At 38.7% G+C, this 17,169-nt stretch overlaps 1 protein-coding gene across 2 annotated transcripts in view; it reads left to right on the top strand.

The window, feature by feature from the left end:
- THSD4 (thrombospondin type 1 domain containing 4) overlaps positions 1-17,169 on the top strand; it is a 255,995-nt gene that overhangs the window by 217,546 nt on the left and 21,280 nt on the right. For both annotated transcript variants that reach the window (XM_068143956.1, XM_068143957.1), the window contains 6 exons: positions 6,523-6,698; positions 10,134-10,230; positions 11,155-11,397; positions 12,529-12,658; positions 14,224-14,428; positions 14,814-14,987. In XM_068143956.1, the coding sequence (XP_068000057.1) occupies positions 6,523-6,698; positions 10,134-10,230; positions 11,155-11,397; positions 12,529-12,658; positions 14,224-14,428; positions 14,814-14,987 (1,025 nt within the window). The remainder of the gene's footprint in view (positions 1-6,522; positions 6,699-10,133; positions 10,231-11,154; positions 11,398-12,528; positions 12,659-14,223; positions 14,429-14,813; positions 14,988-17,169) is intronic.

The raw sequence follows: 17,169 nt of genomic DNA, 5'->3' as shown, positions 1-17,169 counted from the left end.
ATTAATTATCTAAGTCCTTTAAGTTTAGCTTGTTTTACTGAATAGAAAACCTGCTCACTTTGGCTTCTTGTTGGAATGATTCTTACCTTCAGCAAATACTGTTCTGGCATTTTGTTACTTGTCTTACTCATAAAAGACAATCACTGTGTTGAAGAGTGATGTAATCTAGTTCATAGCAGTCCATACATTTTGATACAAATTGGGAATCAAAACACTCTTGGTGCAGAATTGGATTGTTGTATCTTTAATTGTGGTAGCAGTTATTGATATCCCGACTCAGAACAACATTTGCCTGTATAGTTAATAGCATACCATTAATGCCTTCACACTAGCCTCATTTTAATAAAGCCTATCATGCTAAAGAGGACTAAGCATGTTATTTTTGTGCTAGAGATGTCATAAACATAACGCTAACATAAAGGTGAGGCTTGTCTTTTATTCCTACTTATTCTTTCAGTTGATTTGTCAGTAAATATTAGTATACCCTACAATAAACACTTTTAGAAACTGTGTGCTCTAGGTGTGCTATTTAGAGTCATATCTCAATGTATTTGAGACTATTGGTTAGATTTTCAGTGTTGCACACTGTTCCTGAGTAGGACTGACTATGATGAGTGGAAGAGCAATAGTGATGCTGAAGGACAGTAAGTGTCATATAATCACATATTCTGAAAATGTCATGAATGATTGGATGCATATTCCATAGTGACTTTCATGTACCAAAGTATTAGAATTTGAAGTGTGAGAATACTGTAGTCATAATGCAAGAGATAGGATAAAGCATCTAATGTTAATAGTAACTATGAGAAGGTTGTATTAAGCAATGTAGGGAAATACTGTATCCTTTTCTGATAAAAGCTGAAGATGTATTCTTTAACATGCAGATTAAATCTGAAATTTCTTTGGAGATTTTATCAAAGCTGTTGAGCCTGCTGTAGTGTCTGGACATGAATAGATTATATTGCTAAAAGAGAAATCAGTTTTGTTTCTCAAAGCCTGTATTATTCATTGCAGCAGTAGTTAATTGTCTCTTCTGCTTTGCTGCCCCAGCATTTTTCTTGTGCTGATGCATCAGCATGGCTTTTGTAATCAGCAGTGAAAGAAGGACCAGATGTAACTGAGTGAAGAGGATGCTGTATCAGCAGTAAGATAGGAGAGCAACATATTAATAAATATGCCAAAAAGAAGACGACTGTTTGCTGCAGTGGCAGAAAATGAGCATTTCTGTTTGCAATGATTAACCTAAACCATCTACCTTTAAACAAATAAATTCTATTTTCTCTTTGCTAGTACAAAAAAAAAAAAAAAGAGTGGGTTGGGTGGGACAGAATTTTTTTGAAACCTATAGTGGGATTTGTTGCCTTGGATCGTCTACAAGAACAGACAGACAAGGAGCTCTGAGCAAGATGAAGCTTCTTTCTCTGAGGACAGTCTTAGAACTATTAAAAAAATAAATTACATTGACAGCAGTATTTTACTGCAAAACTTCATTCACCTATGGTGCTGCTTTGGAGATTTGATAAATTGATAATTGTCTTGCCATTGTAATTGAAACCTGGCCAATACCTGTCAAAAAGCAGTGAGTTCAACAAGAGGGCTGAGACTGCATGAAAATTATGTATGGCATCTGTGACAAATTTGTCTGTTACTTGTGGCCATAGCTCTTTCAGGAATGCATCAGATGTTCCTGAAGCAATATTTTTAGATTGTTATTTTGACACAATTAAATTGTAAATCTAATGTACATTTTTCACAGTCAGACCAAAGACACTAAGGTTCTGACACCAAAGCATAGAAGAAGTTGTGTGTTTCGTTAACTTCTTTCATCATAGTGCTTATCATAGTATTTACCACAGCTGTTTCTGGGCACTCTCTTTAAAGATGCTGGGAAGGTGGTGTTGTTTCCAAGACACCTAGTTGAGCCAAAACATTCTTAAGTTTAAATGTAGCTTAAACAGCAACAGAATTTTATTTTTCAGAAGTACTTTCACTTATCAAAGTAAAATACCAAAAATATGCTTCAAGTGAGATATGTCAAGTAAAAATTGTGCTGAGGTGTAAAAATAAGATGCTTTTCTTTAATTGGCAGCTGCATCCATCTCACTCTCATTTTGTAGCTGCCTCTGTTGAGGAAAATCATAGAACAATTTTTTACTGCATTTTATCAATCTTTGACTTGCATCTTGAATCTACAGCTTGTCAAGGCACCCTGGATTAAATTGCCAACAAGACATTTGCTGTTATCTTCAACAGGACAAGCCTTCCTTTTGTTTCCCACTGATCACACAATCCCCTTCCCAGAAGAGAGGAACTATCCTCCCTTTGGGTCAAGAACCACATGAGAGACACATAATAATTTTAATATATGAGAAATAACTTTGATTCTGTCTGGAGACTTCATGTAGTTTGTAAAGCATTTGAGTAGAACTTGGGATAGTGTTCTTCCAATCTAAAAGTACTTCAGTCTTTTTCTGGCTTTTTTTTTTTCTGTCAATATTAAGAAGTATTTAGGTAAGATGGAAACAACAGAGATTCTGATTTTCTCTTTTTCTATTTTATAGTATCTTTTAATGATGTTGTCTGATAGTATGTAACAATTCCCCATGTGTGATGTTAGCAATACCTGACACATTAACGTGACTACATTGTAAATTACAGGTCTCATAGAGCCAGTCGCCATTTGTTCCTATTAAATTTAATTTAGGGAATAGGATGTGGCTCAATTGGTAGCGCATAAGACCCTTAATAGGAAGGTCATGAGTTCAAGCCTGCAGTGGGCAGTAGTCCTCCCTTCTCTAGTCAGTCTCTTTGCCATGGGTTAGCTGTTTGGGTGGGTTGGATTGGTTGATGGGTTGGACGCGATGATCTTGAAGGTCTCTTCCAACCTGGTTTGGTTTATTCTAAAAAATTCTAAATTCATCACTTTCTCTTTGTTGTATGAAGATATGACAATAATCATCATCATCATCATCAGATAAATAAGCTGTGATATGGATTTTGCCATGTAACTCAACCTGAATATACTTTTTAGATTGAGTTTATGTGAACCTTTATTTTCACAAGCAAATGTTTGGTTTTTTTCCCAGAATTTAGACTTGGGAAAATGCCACAAGAAGAGCTTCTTCTTGCATAATGTTGACTTAATGTGAAATGAAAAAAAAAAAAAAAGTAGTATTGATAAACAGCAAGACAGGAGGTGTAATACATCTTTAAGAGGAGAGCTGTAAAATGAGCTGTAGAAAATGAATTAATACTCTGGATAATTGAAATACAAACCTTAACACATGGCTGGTTGAGATTTTGTCATAGAATTGTAGGCCAAGCAGAAGTGTTGGTCAGAGTTCATATCACAGAATCCAGAATAACATGAAATATTAAAGCTGGGAGCAGGTGTTGATCTGCTAGAGGGTAGAAGGGCTCTCCAGAGGGACCTTGACAGGCTGGACAGATGGGCGGAGTCCAACAAGATGGCATTTAACAAATCCAAGTGCCGGATGCTGCACTTTCATCACAACAACCCCATGCAGTGCTGCAGGCTGGGGTCGGAGTGGCTGGAGAGTGGCCAGGCAGAGAGGGACCTGGGGGTACTGTTTGACATCTGGCTCAACATGAACCAGCAGTGTGCCCAGGTGGTCAAAAAGGCAAATGGCATTCTGGCCTGCATTAGAAATAGTGCAGCCAGTAGGAACAGGGAAGTCATTGTGCCCCTGTACTCAGCACTGGTTAGGTCGCACCTTGAGTACTGTGTCCAGTTCTGGGCCCCTCAGTTTAGGAAAGATGTTGAGTTGCTGGAACGTGTCCAGAGGCGGGCAATGAGGTTTGTGACAGGTCTCGAACCCTATGAGGAGAGGCTGAGGGAGCTGGGGTTGCTTAGGCTGGAGAAGAGGAAGCTCAGGTGAGACCTTATTGCTGTCTACAACTCCCTGAAGGGAGGTTGTAGCCAGGTGGGGGTTGGTCTCTTCTCCCAGGCAAGCAGCACCAGAACAAGAGGACACAGTCTCAAGCTGTGCCAGGGGAGGTTTAAGCTCCAGGTGAGGAGAAAGTTCTTCACAGAAAGAGTTATTAGCCATTGGAATGTGCTGCCTGAGGAGGTAGCGGAGTCGCCATCCCTGGAGGTGTTCAAAAAAGGATTGGATGTGGCACTTGAAGCCATGGTTTAGTTAGTCATGAGGTGTTGGGTGATAGGTTGGATTTGATGATCTCTGAGGGCTTTTCCAACCTTGTTGATTCTATGGTTCTGCGATTCTGTATCTAGCACAAAACATTACTGAAGGCCACTGTAAATTATATGGGTTTAGTTAAGAAGCTGATCCCAGGATGAATGGTAAAATCAGATATAGACTGCATGAGGAATTCCTCAGGAGGAATTAATGATAAAAGTTTTCATAATCTTTCATGCTTTGGCTAGAAGTATTAGCACCATAAAAATTCTTCAGGGAGCAGAGTTGAGGTGGTAGCTGCAGAGGCCCATTTTCCCCTATGGGAAGGCCTCTTTCAAACCTGTCATACGATGGATTCGGAATGAAAGTTTAATGGACTCTCAGACTCTCAGCCATCTTTCTACAGCTTCATCATTAACAACAATTTAAACCAGTTTTCCTTCTTCTTTTTTTCCAAGCTCTTGATAATTAATTTATTTGTTTAGCAGCAATATAGGAAAAAAATCTCTGATTGTGAAGTTATGGAAGTGTTCTATACAAGAAAACCAATATAAAACTAGTTTCCAACAATTTTTCCAGAAGCATTTAGTCAACAGTTGTTTGAAGTAAAATGTAACAAGTGTGAATGGATTTTTTATTTAACCTCTATGCAATGGCATGTGAGCTGTGATTTTCCCTTCCAGCACTGCATGAATAATGGTGAAGCCATTTTCTTAGCTAATGTTGGTAAAATATTTTTCAACTAATGTTCACAGTAGAGACACTGTTTAGTTAATGTGTCAGTAATGCAAACTGGGAAACAAGTAGCTGTATGATAGCTCTTGTGAAAATAAACATGTAGCATCATGTAAAACCAAAATGTGTGAATACAGATGAGAACCAGACTCAATCCTGTTAAACATTGGGATACTTATAATAAAGGCTAAAGTAATTTACATTTGAAACTTGAAGATTGTATCTGTATTCTCATGTCATTTGTTACACCACTTTGATAGAGTAGGTTGCTGAGTCCTTATCCTTTCTAGAAATGTGACTGTATTGGTTTAGTGCAGGGATGATCAATAAAGCCCATACAACTGAATTCACATCTAGTGTGTGTAGTTAGATAACATACCAGTATTGCTTACCTCTGTGCATGTATCATAAAGCAAACTAATGCTAGCTGACTTGAAATCACAAACATAAGTGAAAAATTTAGTTGAGTGATGCTTGAAAATTGATGAAGTCCAACAAACAATTAACGTAATGTGCCTTTAAATTGACATTTTGTGACTTTCTCACCACACGCTCACGCTGATGTTCTTCAGTGAGAGGCCTGCAGCAAAAGCAGAAAGTCTGTTTCTGTTGATTGATTCAGTTAATTCAGAGGTCTGGAATGTGTAAGAACAGTTTAAGTTTCTTGTCTAATGTGTATTACTGTGGAATTAAGGCCATAAATTTAATTTCCCATCATTTAGGCCATGCCTGTGAGGTTATAAAGTCTTTTTTCCCAGCAGCACAAATACTACTGTTTTAAAATCTATAACTATAATAATGCATGAAATTGTGCGTGTGTCAAGGAGTTTCTGACCTTAAGGGCTTAAAATGATAATTACATAGATAAAGGAAGTAGGAACAAGAGAGTATAGAGATACTTAGAAATACCTAGACTTGCCCATAGTGACAGATGGAATGCACTGTACATTTGGATATTGAATCCATATTTTATCCTTCCCTGGTTTGGTATGCAAAGTCACTTTCCTTGATGCAAGAGATCCCACTGGCATTTTCAGAGAGCTTGTCATTCCAGACAGTGCTACAGATCAGGGCTCTTCCAGATGTTGTCCAAAAAAAAAGGCATTCCAAAGAGGAAATAGGATGAGTAGCCAAATGGCTTCATGAGGAGTAAATGCAACCCTATAAATGTGTTTCTACACTGTTACCTGCTTCTCCTCTGGCATTGTGTAATGTACTGACTTTCTGTATCCGCCTGTGTTTTGTTCTAAATTACATAAGAGGCAATTCAATGGGAAGTGGAGGAAAACCGCTGCTCTTCTTTGGCATCCATTTGTGTTCAGTGTATGTTGCTGGCTGGCTGAGAGGCATGTGAAAAACTGCTGAGAATGGTTTCCAAGTTACCTGATTTTTCTTGCTTTTCTTCAGCGTAAACATACCAAGTGTTTGCACGAAGTTTACTAAGCTTGGGGTTTTTTTTGCATAACTGCTAAATGTAACTGTGTTCTTTTCAGCAGTCACACAGTTTTGTCCCCTGGCATCAGAGAACGTCTCACTGTAAAGTACCTTTGGGTGCTCATAGAACACCTGTATGCAGAGGTGATTCCCTCGATCTAAGTCCTTGTGTTTCTGTCCCTGTCCTCTACAGCATTGCGGAGTCGATCAGGACGGTCCATCATCAATGGAAACTGGGCAATTGATCGACCTGGGAGATATGAAGGTGGTGGGACAATGTTCACCTACAAACGCCCCAATGAAATCTCCAGCACTGCAGGAGAGTCGTTTTTAGCTGATGGTCCCACAAATGAAGTCCTTGATGTCTATGTAAGTTTCCTGGGCATATATTAATCTTCCTGATGAAAAGGCACAAAAAAGTGTTTAGTGCATTGTTAGCATACAACAATAACATTGCATTCAATACCAGTACTGTGTCACTCTTTTGTTCCTTTTATTTTGAAACAGTATTTTTGGTGCTTTACTATTGCTTGCTGTTACTCCCATCTTGGTGTAGACCACATGAAACTAAATAACGCTTAAGCCTTTTTCTGTCAGACTTTATTGATCCAGTAAAGCAAATTTGACATGTTCAATGAAATAGAGATAAAACATGCAAATATCTGGGGGGGTGTGTACTAACTGGATTTTGTCTGGATACTTTCCTACTCCAGCAAACTTGGTGTAGTTTAATTTTACAGTGAAATGAATCTGAAGGGAGGTTGTAGCTAGGTGGGGGTTGGTCTCTTCTCCCAGGCAGAACAAGAGGACACAGTCTCAAGTTGCACCAGGGGAAGTTTAGGCTGGTTACTAGGAAGAAATTCTTTACGGAGTGATTTGTCATTGGAATGGGCTGCCCAGGGAGGTGGTGGAGTCACCATCCCTGGAAGTGTTTAAAAAGAGACTGGATGAGGCACATAGTGCCATGGTTTAGTTGATTGCATGGTGTTGGGTGATAGGTTGGACTCAATGATCTCAAAGGTCTTTTCCAACCGGCTTAATTCTGTGATTCTGTGAAATCCCTAAATCAGATATACCCTCTCACAGAGTGAAATCATCTCAGTTTTCTTCAAAACAAACTAAACTAAAATAAAAAAAACCCAGAATGCAGGATTTGGTGTAGGGCAGTTTTAATACAGAGCTGTGCTAGTAGAACCTAGATAGTAACAGCCATTTGGGAAAGAGAGAAGAAAAAATTGTGGCTAAGAAAGGGGAATCACACTGAAAAAGCTCTTTGCCTCAGATGAGACAGATTTTTACAGCATCATATTGAAATATGAAATATAACTGGAATTGATTAGAGCTTATTGAAGGATAAATGGTGTGTTTCTGAGATTATTCGCTTTCACATAGCAAAATCCATTCACTGGAAAAACTAGATTAATTGGTGCAATGGTTGTTTCACCTCTTTGCCCTTAAATGCAATATGGGGTGGAAAAGTGAGTGTCCTGGGTTGTTTCATAGAAAAAATGAATAGTAGCTACCCTGATTACTCAGCTGGGAAAAGTTAGATATTGACAAAGTCATTCCCCATCTGCTCAATGGTGTCTTACTGAAGCAGTATAGTAACTGTGCAAACATTACCTCTTTTTGGATAATTTCTAATTGATTGCAATATAAACCTTGCAAAAGCTTGAAAGATTAAATGCCTGGGACTCCTAGATTCTGCAATGCAGACTCCACATATCTCAAGTATCTATGTCATTGTGTAGTTACAGGGTGCTCTTAGCTGATAATTGATTGTTTTATTGATTTGGTTGTTTTACTGATTGCCTAATACATAAGGACCCAGAGAGAAAAGGATCAAAGAATGGATTAAAGAGATGTTTTCAAAGAAATACCATAAAAAAAACTCTTATCTTAAATTTATCACATTTTACTTCAGTCTTAGTCTCTTCTTTTTTTTTTGGTTTTTGCTATGGGTATGAGAAAGCTGGCATGGCAGCCATGGCTTTATCAGTTTTGCTCTGTGCCTTCTGCTATGGATTGCCAGATCTCATTTGTCTGGACTCTTAACTGAGATGTTTCTTGTATGCCTCTATGTAGAGGCATAATACAATTCATTATAAGGTGATAGAAATGGATAGTGCTAGATTACAGAAAATCAATCATCATCATTATGACACAGCCTCTCTTATGGGTTTGAAATTTCTAGCTGTGCAGATACAGCTATCTTCTTTCAGACTTTGTCTTGAACTTCCACAATCCTGTAATTCTCTTTTCATCCATACTCACTATCTTTGTGCTCTCTGTAGAAAACTGAAGAGATTTGCAGATGGGAACTCCAGACGGCTTTGATCATATTATAAAAATGTAGAGGAAAGGTAAAGCAGGTTATAATTAGCAAGACAAAAAAAAGATACCAGTTCTGCCCAAGAATGAAGTACATGTTGCTACAAAGACTCAGATCCACTAACTCAAAGCCTAACTACTGCAGGAAAGCTGTGACAATACGCTCCTAGCAGTTTTGTCAGTTAAGCTCTTTATAACAAGTGCCTGTCAGTTTTGAGAAATGTTACTGAAAAACATTGGAAACCATTGGGAAATTATTCCTGGAAGAGTCTTAAGAACAGAGTCCTGGTGCTGGAAGGTGACACGTACCCTTCCTCTGAGGTCAGCTTCACAGTTCCCTTGGGACCAAACACAAACAGGGTGTATTTCTTGGATAACACAGTGACATGGGAAGGACAAACCATTCAAAAAAATGTTACCATTATGAGATGGTTCAGAAAAGTGAGGGATCTCTAAGGGACAGAGTTGAGAGGAACAAGGTATTATACTTGGCAATGAAAAAGTGATTTTGACATAAGGGAAAACAAAGGTCTGAATTGCTAGTTGGTGTTAGTTTTTGTGATGAATTTAGTGAAACCTTGAAGCATTAAGTGTGCTCTGCTGGGTATGCCATTGGCATAGTATGACTTTGTTCTTTTCAGCCCATGGTCTGCCAGTGCAGGCTCTGGTATTTGGTTTGGTTTTGTGGTAGTCATTTTTTTTAAAAGGTGTACTTTAAGTTAAAATGCAGTCTGAGGCTTCTCCCAGACCTATCCCTGCAAAGAGTTCAGGACTTAGAAAGCAGCAATGTCAGCAGAGGCAGTGCAGAAGTAATCAAAGCTAAACTAATGAAATGGCTAATGGCATCCCTGCATTTCTGGTGTGAGTATGCTCAGGCTCTCGGCAGCAGCAATGCAATACAAGCCAGTTGCATATGGAGTAGTGCTAGCAGTTGTAAACAGCTTTCAGAAAGTCACATCTTTCTCGGATCTTACTATAGATAACTACTTAAGCACACAAGAGGTGACACTGACTTTCAGATGTGTGCTTATGTGAGCTCACATGGGCTTGTGCTGCAGTGTTCTGAAGCAACTTGGCTTAATTTTTTACATTTACAGAAGAAAAGCTTTTGTTACCTGCTTGTGTTTCATAAAGAAGACTTTGTTAGAGTTTGTCTACATCTTCATTCAGTTGAAAATTAGTAGTGTGGAAGGATGCAGGAGGGTTGCACAAGCACTCCAGCTGCTCTAACAAGCATGTGGGCCTTTCTAACCCTTTCACTTGAGCTTTATTAAGCAGTGCTTATGGCATAATGTTATTCATTTTAACTAGTTGATCTCTTTTTTTTTGCATTTTTTTGAGACAGTTATTAACCATTGTTTCTGTCTTGACCAGGGATAAACCATGTTATGTAGCTGATCAATTGAAGTACATATTCAAGCTTTAGTAATGTCATAGTAGAAGAAATTAATATATGACTGGTTTTCTTTTTAGATGATACATCAGCAGCCTAACCCAGGTATACATTATGAATATATCATTCCAGGAGACAATGTCATCAGTCCTCAGTTGCTTGCTCACAGGAGGCCAGGTAAAGTGGCACTGTTTCCTGTTACTAAACACATTTTGTTACCAAATAAGCTAATGGAGAAATCCATATCATTACATTCAAGTGTAAATGCTGCCATTGATGTGAGAGGCCCAGAGTTTGACCTGATGCGTTGAAAGAGAAGTCTGCATAGATTTGGTAACTTCAGAGAATTCCTTGTGGCAGGAATTATTTATACTGTACCAGGGAATCTGGTCACAGATTTCTACTTTTGGTAACAATTCTGTTGTTAAACTATTAACGATGGCTTTGCGCGAGCTGGAGTGTTGTAACCACGTCTCAGAAATTAAATAGAATACTATTTTTCTCTTCAGACTTTCAGATAGCTTAAAAGAAAGTCCTTTGCAGTTTCTGTTTTCTCTCCTGACTGGAAGGGATCAAAGAGAAAACTGTTTCCTACATAAGTTGAAATCTAAATTGTGAATATGTGCTGTTAGCAATATGTGTTAGATGTGTGCTGGTATGAAGTTCTCAAGGACAGCAGAAAATTTGCAAGCGAGTTTGGTCCTACTTTTAAATGTTTGTGGCTTGCCTTGATAAGTTTCCAAGTGTGTTTGCAGCCTGTTTGTTATGAGGAGCAGCTGTGCTGTGACACAGGGAGGTGCAGAAGACAGAGCATGTTACAAAATAAAAAGCCTTGGGAAATTTTGATGCTCGATACATTAACTCTTCAGTGTATTTGGAGATTCTTCAGATTTTAATGTATTTGCTGGCTGAGACTTGGTTATCTTAGTTTAAAACAACACAATCGTTGCAGGAAACTATTAGGAGGTCTCTACATAGCAGATGAAAGCTGCTTTCTAGTTTAGTGATGTTCCAGTTGTGATTATTAGTGGATAAAACACAGAATGGTGTTTGCAAGTGAGACTCATTTTCATAACTTTTTTTGTTACTGTCCATCGTCAGGGGAGCCATTGAATGGCCAGTTAGGATTGCCAGAAAGTACAAATCACGAGGATGAGGATTTGCACAGGGAGACAGACACTCTCACTGGACACTTAGCTGGAACTTTTCCAGTTATTCAGCCAGGAAGATTTCCTTCTCATCAGCCAGAAAATCAGGTGCCTGCTGTACAACCACCAAGACAAAACCGAGAACACAACTGGAAACAGATTGGAAAAACTGAATGCACTACTACCTGTGGGAAAGGTAAGTGCTTCATACGCCATGCACAGCAAATAGGTGTCACACAGCAGGGTTCCAACATGGGAGAGAATCAGCGTGGTGGGAAGAAGCAGTGTGGCTATTCATCAGCTATTATATGCATAAAGTATTGTTGGACTTGGGGTTTCCTGTTATCTTACAAACAAAATGTGTCAGTATTAAGTTAATAGAAACAATAGCATTATAAACTATGTAAATTAAAAGGAAATATATGGCATTTGCCTCTGCAAGGAAATATCTCAAGATTTTATGGCAAGCTGCTCTCTCTCACACTCTTGATACACAGCTGTTTTCCACAGCATTCTTTGATGTTCTTTATCCTTCCATGAGGCCTCTCCAGATTTGTCAGGTACATCCCCAGTGTCTTTGTGTGTCTTTGTCAATGGATTTCTAATCTTTATGGAAAGATTTCACAGGGATTCCATCAGCCATATCTTTGCCTCTGCTGCAATAGCAATAATGTGACTTCAGAAAACTGAAGTGAAAAGGAAGAGGGATGGAAAAGGACTGGTATTTATACTATATTTCCCAAAATTCTGAAGTATGTTGTCAGTATCAAGGTCAGCCAGTATAGTTTTACTTTAAAAATATGACCTTATGCAGAATGATCAGACGTCATCCATGCATTTCGAATGGCAAACATGAAATCTGAGAAGGAAAGCATTCCAGGAAAAGTTTGTGGAAGAAGTGTAAATGGTTTGTTTGCTCATCTGATTGAATAGCATCCACTTGTGCTTGTTTCATTCTGTGGGGAAAAAAATAACGTTAGGTCTAAGCTAAGAAGAATGTTTCTCTTTGAGTTCAGAGTTAATTTTCCTGTTCATGGTTTCTATCTCTGCATAATTCTGAATATCTGCACTAACAAGGCTTCAATACAAATAAACAATTAGCCATGTGAAGTCACATTTAGAATAGCCTAAAACAACTAAAATCACACTGGTTTTAAGTCAGTGGGTTGGCTTCAACTGGCAGTTATGGATTGTATCTTGACCACTTCTCTGTGACTGAACTTGGCTTCTCTTGTAATGAAATGCTCCCTATTACCATGGAGGTGTCCTCTGCCACTGCAGAGTCTTTTGCAACGTATTACCTAATTTTCTTCTTTCTTTCTTTCAGGATCTCAGTACCCAGTTTTCCACTGTGTCAACAGAATCACACATGAGGAGGTACCTGAGAGTTATTGTGACAGCAGCACCAAACCCATCCCAGAAGAGGAGGCATGCAACCTCTTCCCGTGTCCAGCTTTGTAAGATAATATTTAAGTCAAGTGAAATAAAGCCATTGTCACTGAGATTTTGCATGTGAAAGAGACACTTCTAAGGAGAAAACTACTATGAACTTCTAAGAGCTATGCACTTATTTTTTATCTTTAGTTGGTGGCTTTCTTCCCCTTCACAGGGAGCAGTAATGGTATTTAGACAAAACAGAAGTTGGGAACAAGTGAGTGCAGCAGTTTCTCAAAACGTGTGTTCAGGCAGGCACACTATACATGGTTTCTCTATAGGTAAATTTCTTTCAAGGGATAGGATTCTGCATGTACCTGTCTAAAGAAGAGGCTTGTCAGTTATATTGCTTCACATTGAATCAGCGTGCTGGAGTACTCACCTGTTCATTCCATGCTGTCATATTTAAAGATGAGGCTGATTGTGCTCACAACAGCCCTTGCATAAACATCACTTCTCTTTCCTGGAATCCATTGGTTCTTCAAATGGAAGACTGGGTTCTGAAGTGATTATCCTTGTTTTCAGCACACTAATAAAAGCAGCTTAGCTGTGATTTCCGTCTGAGAAGACACTTGTCATCAAGAGACTGTGACTTAAAATTGGCTGAGCAACTTTTAAAAATGGAAAACAAACAGAGAAAGTCCATTTATTTTGGGTCAGCAGCTTTATTTTCCATGTTTCTTGTGGTTACATTCATCAGTTCTCAGCAGCAAGTGACCACACTATCCCACAAAGTTTCTAATGATGTGAGTGCTGTTACACTGTTAGAGATGCCTGACAGGCAATTTCCTAGTGCATATTAGACACTTGGGAACTTCTGAAGCTGTTTGCTTGGAGATGTCTTCTCTTTTTCTTTCTAACAACTCATATTAATTCAGCTTCATTTGTTTTACACAGGATAAAATCAGGACTATAAACAAAGACATGTAAATATGTGTTTAAAAGAATATAGATATTTCACATGGTCTCTACAAGAGTTCTGAAATAAATTGTGTGAACAGTTCAGATACTTCCCTTGTTTGTGTAGGCCTTTGTGCTTGAAATGAAAACCAAAAGGGAAAAATTACTTGTTTATACAGAAGTGATTAAATACAGTGGAATCTTTGAATGAGAAGCTACAGGGATTTTTTCTTTCCATCTCTAAAATTAAATCCCTTTATCCATTGTTTATCATTAGCTATTTTAGTTTTACTGATGTATGAATGCCAGGACTTGTGATTTCTGTGATACTGTCATTTTTTAGAGCTTTTGCTGCAGTGCATCATATCTTAATTTTTTGGGGAATTGTCATTAGAGTAATAATATAGATTGAGTCTTGGGGGGAAAAAAAACAAAAGCTAGTAGTAGCTTAATTAATGTTTATTATGTGTTTTGAAACAATGAATTGTGCACTCTGTATGCTTGCTTAGCAGCCAGTACAAGTACATAGCATTGTCTTCATAAAAGGTGGAAGTTATTCATGGAGTGACTTAAGTGTTACTTCATAAAAGTCTGTACCAGCATCAAAGTCATGTCATTTGAGTTCTGTTAAGATTATTACTAGAGAATTCGCTACTGAATTCATGTTCTGTGTTTTTTTCCCCTTTAGCTGGGATATAGGGGAGTGGTCTGAGTGCAGTAAAACATGTGGCCTTGGTATGCAGCATCGACAGATCTTATGCCGGCAAATGTATGCCAATCGTACCTTGACAGTTCAGCAGTACCGCTGTCAGCACCTGGAGAAACCAGAGACAACCAGCACTTGCCAGCTGAAGATCTGCAGTGAATGGCAGATAAGGACAGAGTGGACTTCAGTAAGTATGATTGATTAATGTGGGGCACCAACTCACAAAAGAATAAGAATTTTCTTCCAACATACATAACATAAAATTTGTTTTTGTTTAAAACAGGGAGGTAGAATATGAAAAGCCTTGAAAATATATGAACCTTAGTTCAAGAAAACTGGAAAGCTGAAAACCAGTGATTGAATAATACAAAACAGGCAGCTGTGTGGGTGTACAGATGTGCACAAGCTTTCTGGGCAGTGCTTTTTTAAAATACTATATGGAGTAGAGTTGGGAGAGTCCCAATAGGTTTGCTTGTGAGGACAAATTCATTGCACTTTCTCATAGCATAACCTGACAAACCACTGCAGTTCTTGCATGCAGTCCTGTTGCAATCTCTCCTTTTTTTCCACAGTGTTCAGTGCCCTGTGGAGTGGGGCAGAGGACTCGAGATGTCAAGTGCGTCAGCAATCTTGGAGACATTGTTGATGATGAGGAATGTAATATGAAGCTACGGCCGAATGATATTGAGAACTGTGACATGGGTCCCTGTGCTAAGAGCTGGTTCCTTACAGAGTGGAGTGACAGGGTAAGGCTTCTCATTATCTTTGTGCTGCCAAATCTTCTAAAAGAAGGGATTCTTGAGTTTGTGTTAAATAAATGAATGCATATAAAGGGCAAATATGTGGGTACATGGCCAAACATCTGGATTTAGAATTGGCTCTGTGTCTCAACTTCCAAAATATTGAGTGTGCTGAGATTTATTATTCTGCCTTGATTAGCTCTGAGTCTCAATATTCAGACTCTGAAAGTTTCCCTACTGTTGTTTTAAGGGATGGAGTTTGAGGCCTGGTGTCTAAGTTCAAGTTCAAACCATAAAACTATTATCCTGTGGCTGTTAAAAGAAGGGAAATACTTCATAAACTGAAGCAAGGTCGATTCAGGCTTTTGTACTTTGTGAACATGAATTTGTTTTTTTATTCCAACAAGTAAGATTCTCCACATGAAAGCAATAAAAAGCGATTTACCTTGTGTCATGACTGAGCTCAGAGTTGTTCAGTAGCAATATTTATATGCCTTCATTTAAAAACTTACCAGTGTGGGCTAAGAAATGCCTGGTATTTTGGTCCCTCTTGTGGATACTTGCATATCAGTTTAATTTGTACACAAATATAGCTTCCAGTCTGTAAAATCCTGATTGCATCTGCACTGAAGCTGTAAGATTACATTCATAACTTCATACATTCATTATTTTGATCATTTTGTGTTATTGTCTCTGAAAGCCAGGAATGTCTGGCTCATAGGTCATGCATTAGTTTGAACACTCACAAGTTTTTCCATGTTTTAGAGAAAGAGGAAGAGTGTCACAAGTACCTGGTATACCACATAATTTTTAAAGGGCTGATGAGATTTGCCTGCAAAATTTTCATCCTCCATACTCAAACAGATTTTATAAAGAAAAAAAATCCTCTCCTATGAGCACCTCTCCTATGAGGACAGACTGAAGGAGTTGGGGCTGTTCAGTCTGCAGAAGAGAAGGCTCCAAGGTGACCTAATTGTGGCCTTCCAGTATCTGAAGGGGGCCTACAGGAAGGCTGGGGAAGGACTTCTCAGGATCTCAGGTAGTGATAGGACTAGGGGGAATGGAATGAAGCTGGAGGTGGGGAGATTCAGGCTAGATGTGAGGAGGAGGTTCTTCACCATGAGTGTGGTGAAGCCCTGGAATGGGTTGTCCAGGGAGGTGGTCGAGGCCCCATCCCTGGAGGTGTTTAAGCCCAGGCTGGATGAGGCTCTGGCCAGCCTGATCTAGTGTGGGGTGTCCCTGCCCATGGCAGGGGGGTTGGAACTAGATGATCCTTGTGGTCCCTTCCAACCCTGAATGATACTATGATACACTAATAATGTTTATTATTATCTGAACTTTTTTCCCAGTTATTCACCCAGTGCCTGCTCTTGCATAGCATCAGAAAGTTACAAAGTAAAGTCTAGGCATTAGTGCAAACGGCAAAGTTTTTGATGTAGGGGAAATGACAGTGCCTTTATTTTTAGCTTGTAGAGCTGTTCTTTGTACATTGCCACTAAAAGAAAAATGCATCCTACCTTCAAAAAGATCTTCCTTGAAAATGCTGACCCAGCTACCAGCAGCTAGTGCAACACAAAGTATGTATGTTCCAGGGAATGCTCAAGCATCAATGTTTTCTTCATTATTCTATATGGATATTTTGTCCTCTACAGAATTAAAAGTAGGTTTTGTAGCTGATGGTTAGGACTGTGGAGTATTATTATGCCTATTTATATGTATTAAATGAGACATACAAGTGAAGCAGGTAATGTGGCAATTGTTGAGTTTTTTTCTTGCCATAAATATCTTGGAGTCAGAGAGTAAAAAATGGATTTTGTTACCTTCTCAGTTTATATAAATGTACAAATAATTTTCTTCCAAATGCTTGCTAATGTAGTTGGCATTAGTCACCATCACTTCTCCCAGCAGTAGGTTTGGAGTTTGAGTCACAAAGAGAATGGAAGGAACAGCTTATTTTAGGAAGAAAAAAAAAGTAGATTTGGGCTAGAATGTGCAGAATCTTCTAAGGTTCACACATAGCTTGTAACGTGGATGTTCAGAGACATGTAGTGGCAGTGATTTGAGTGGTAGTCAGTGGAATATAGGAGTTGTTAGTTGCTTTACAAAGTCAAGCTTTTCACCATTGGCTTTCATATTGTGCCTTTCAAGGGATGTTTCTGAGGATGAGAAGCCTCTAGTTGTAGAGGAG

Source organism: Melanerpes formicivorus, unplaced genomic scaffold, assembly GCF_026170545.1.
Source record: "Melanerpes formicivorus ecotype bairdi unplaced genomic scaffold, bMelFor1.0.p_v2 SCAF_10, whole genome shotgun sequence".
Classification (NCBI taxonomy): Eukaryota; Metazoa; Chordata; class Aves; order Piciformes; family Picidae; genus Melanerpes; species Melanerpes formicivorus.
This window is presented reverse-complemented; position numbering and strand designations above follow the sequence as displayed.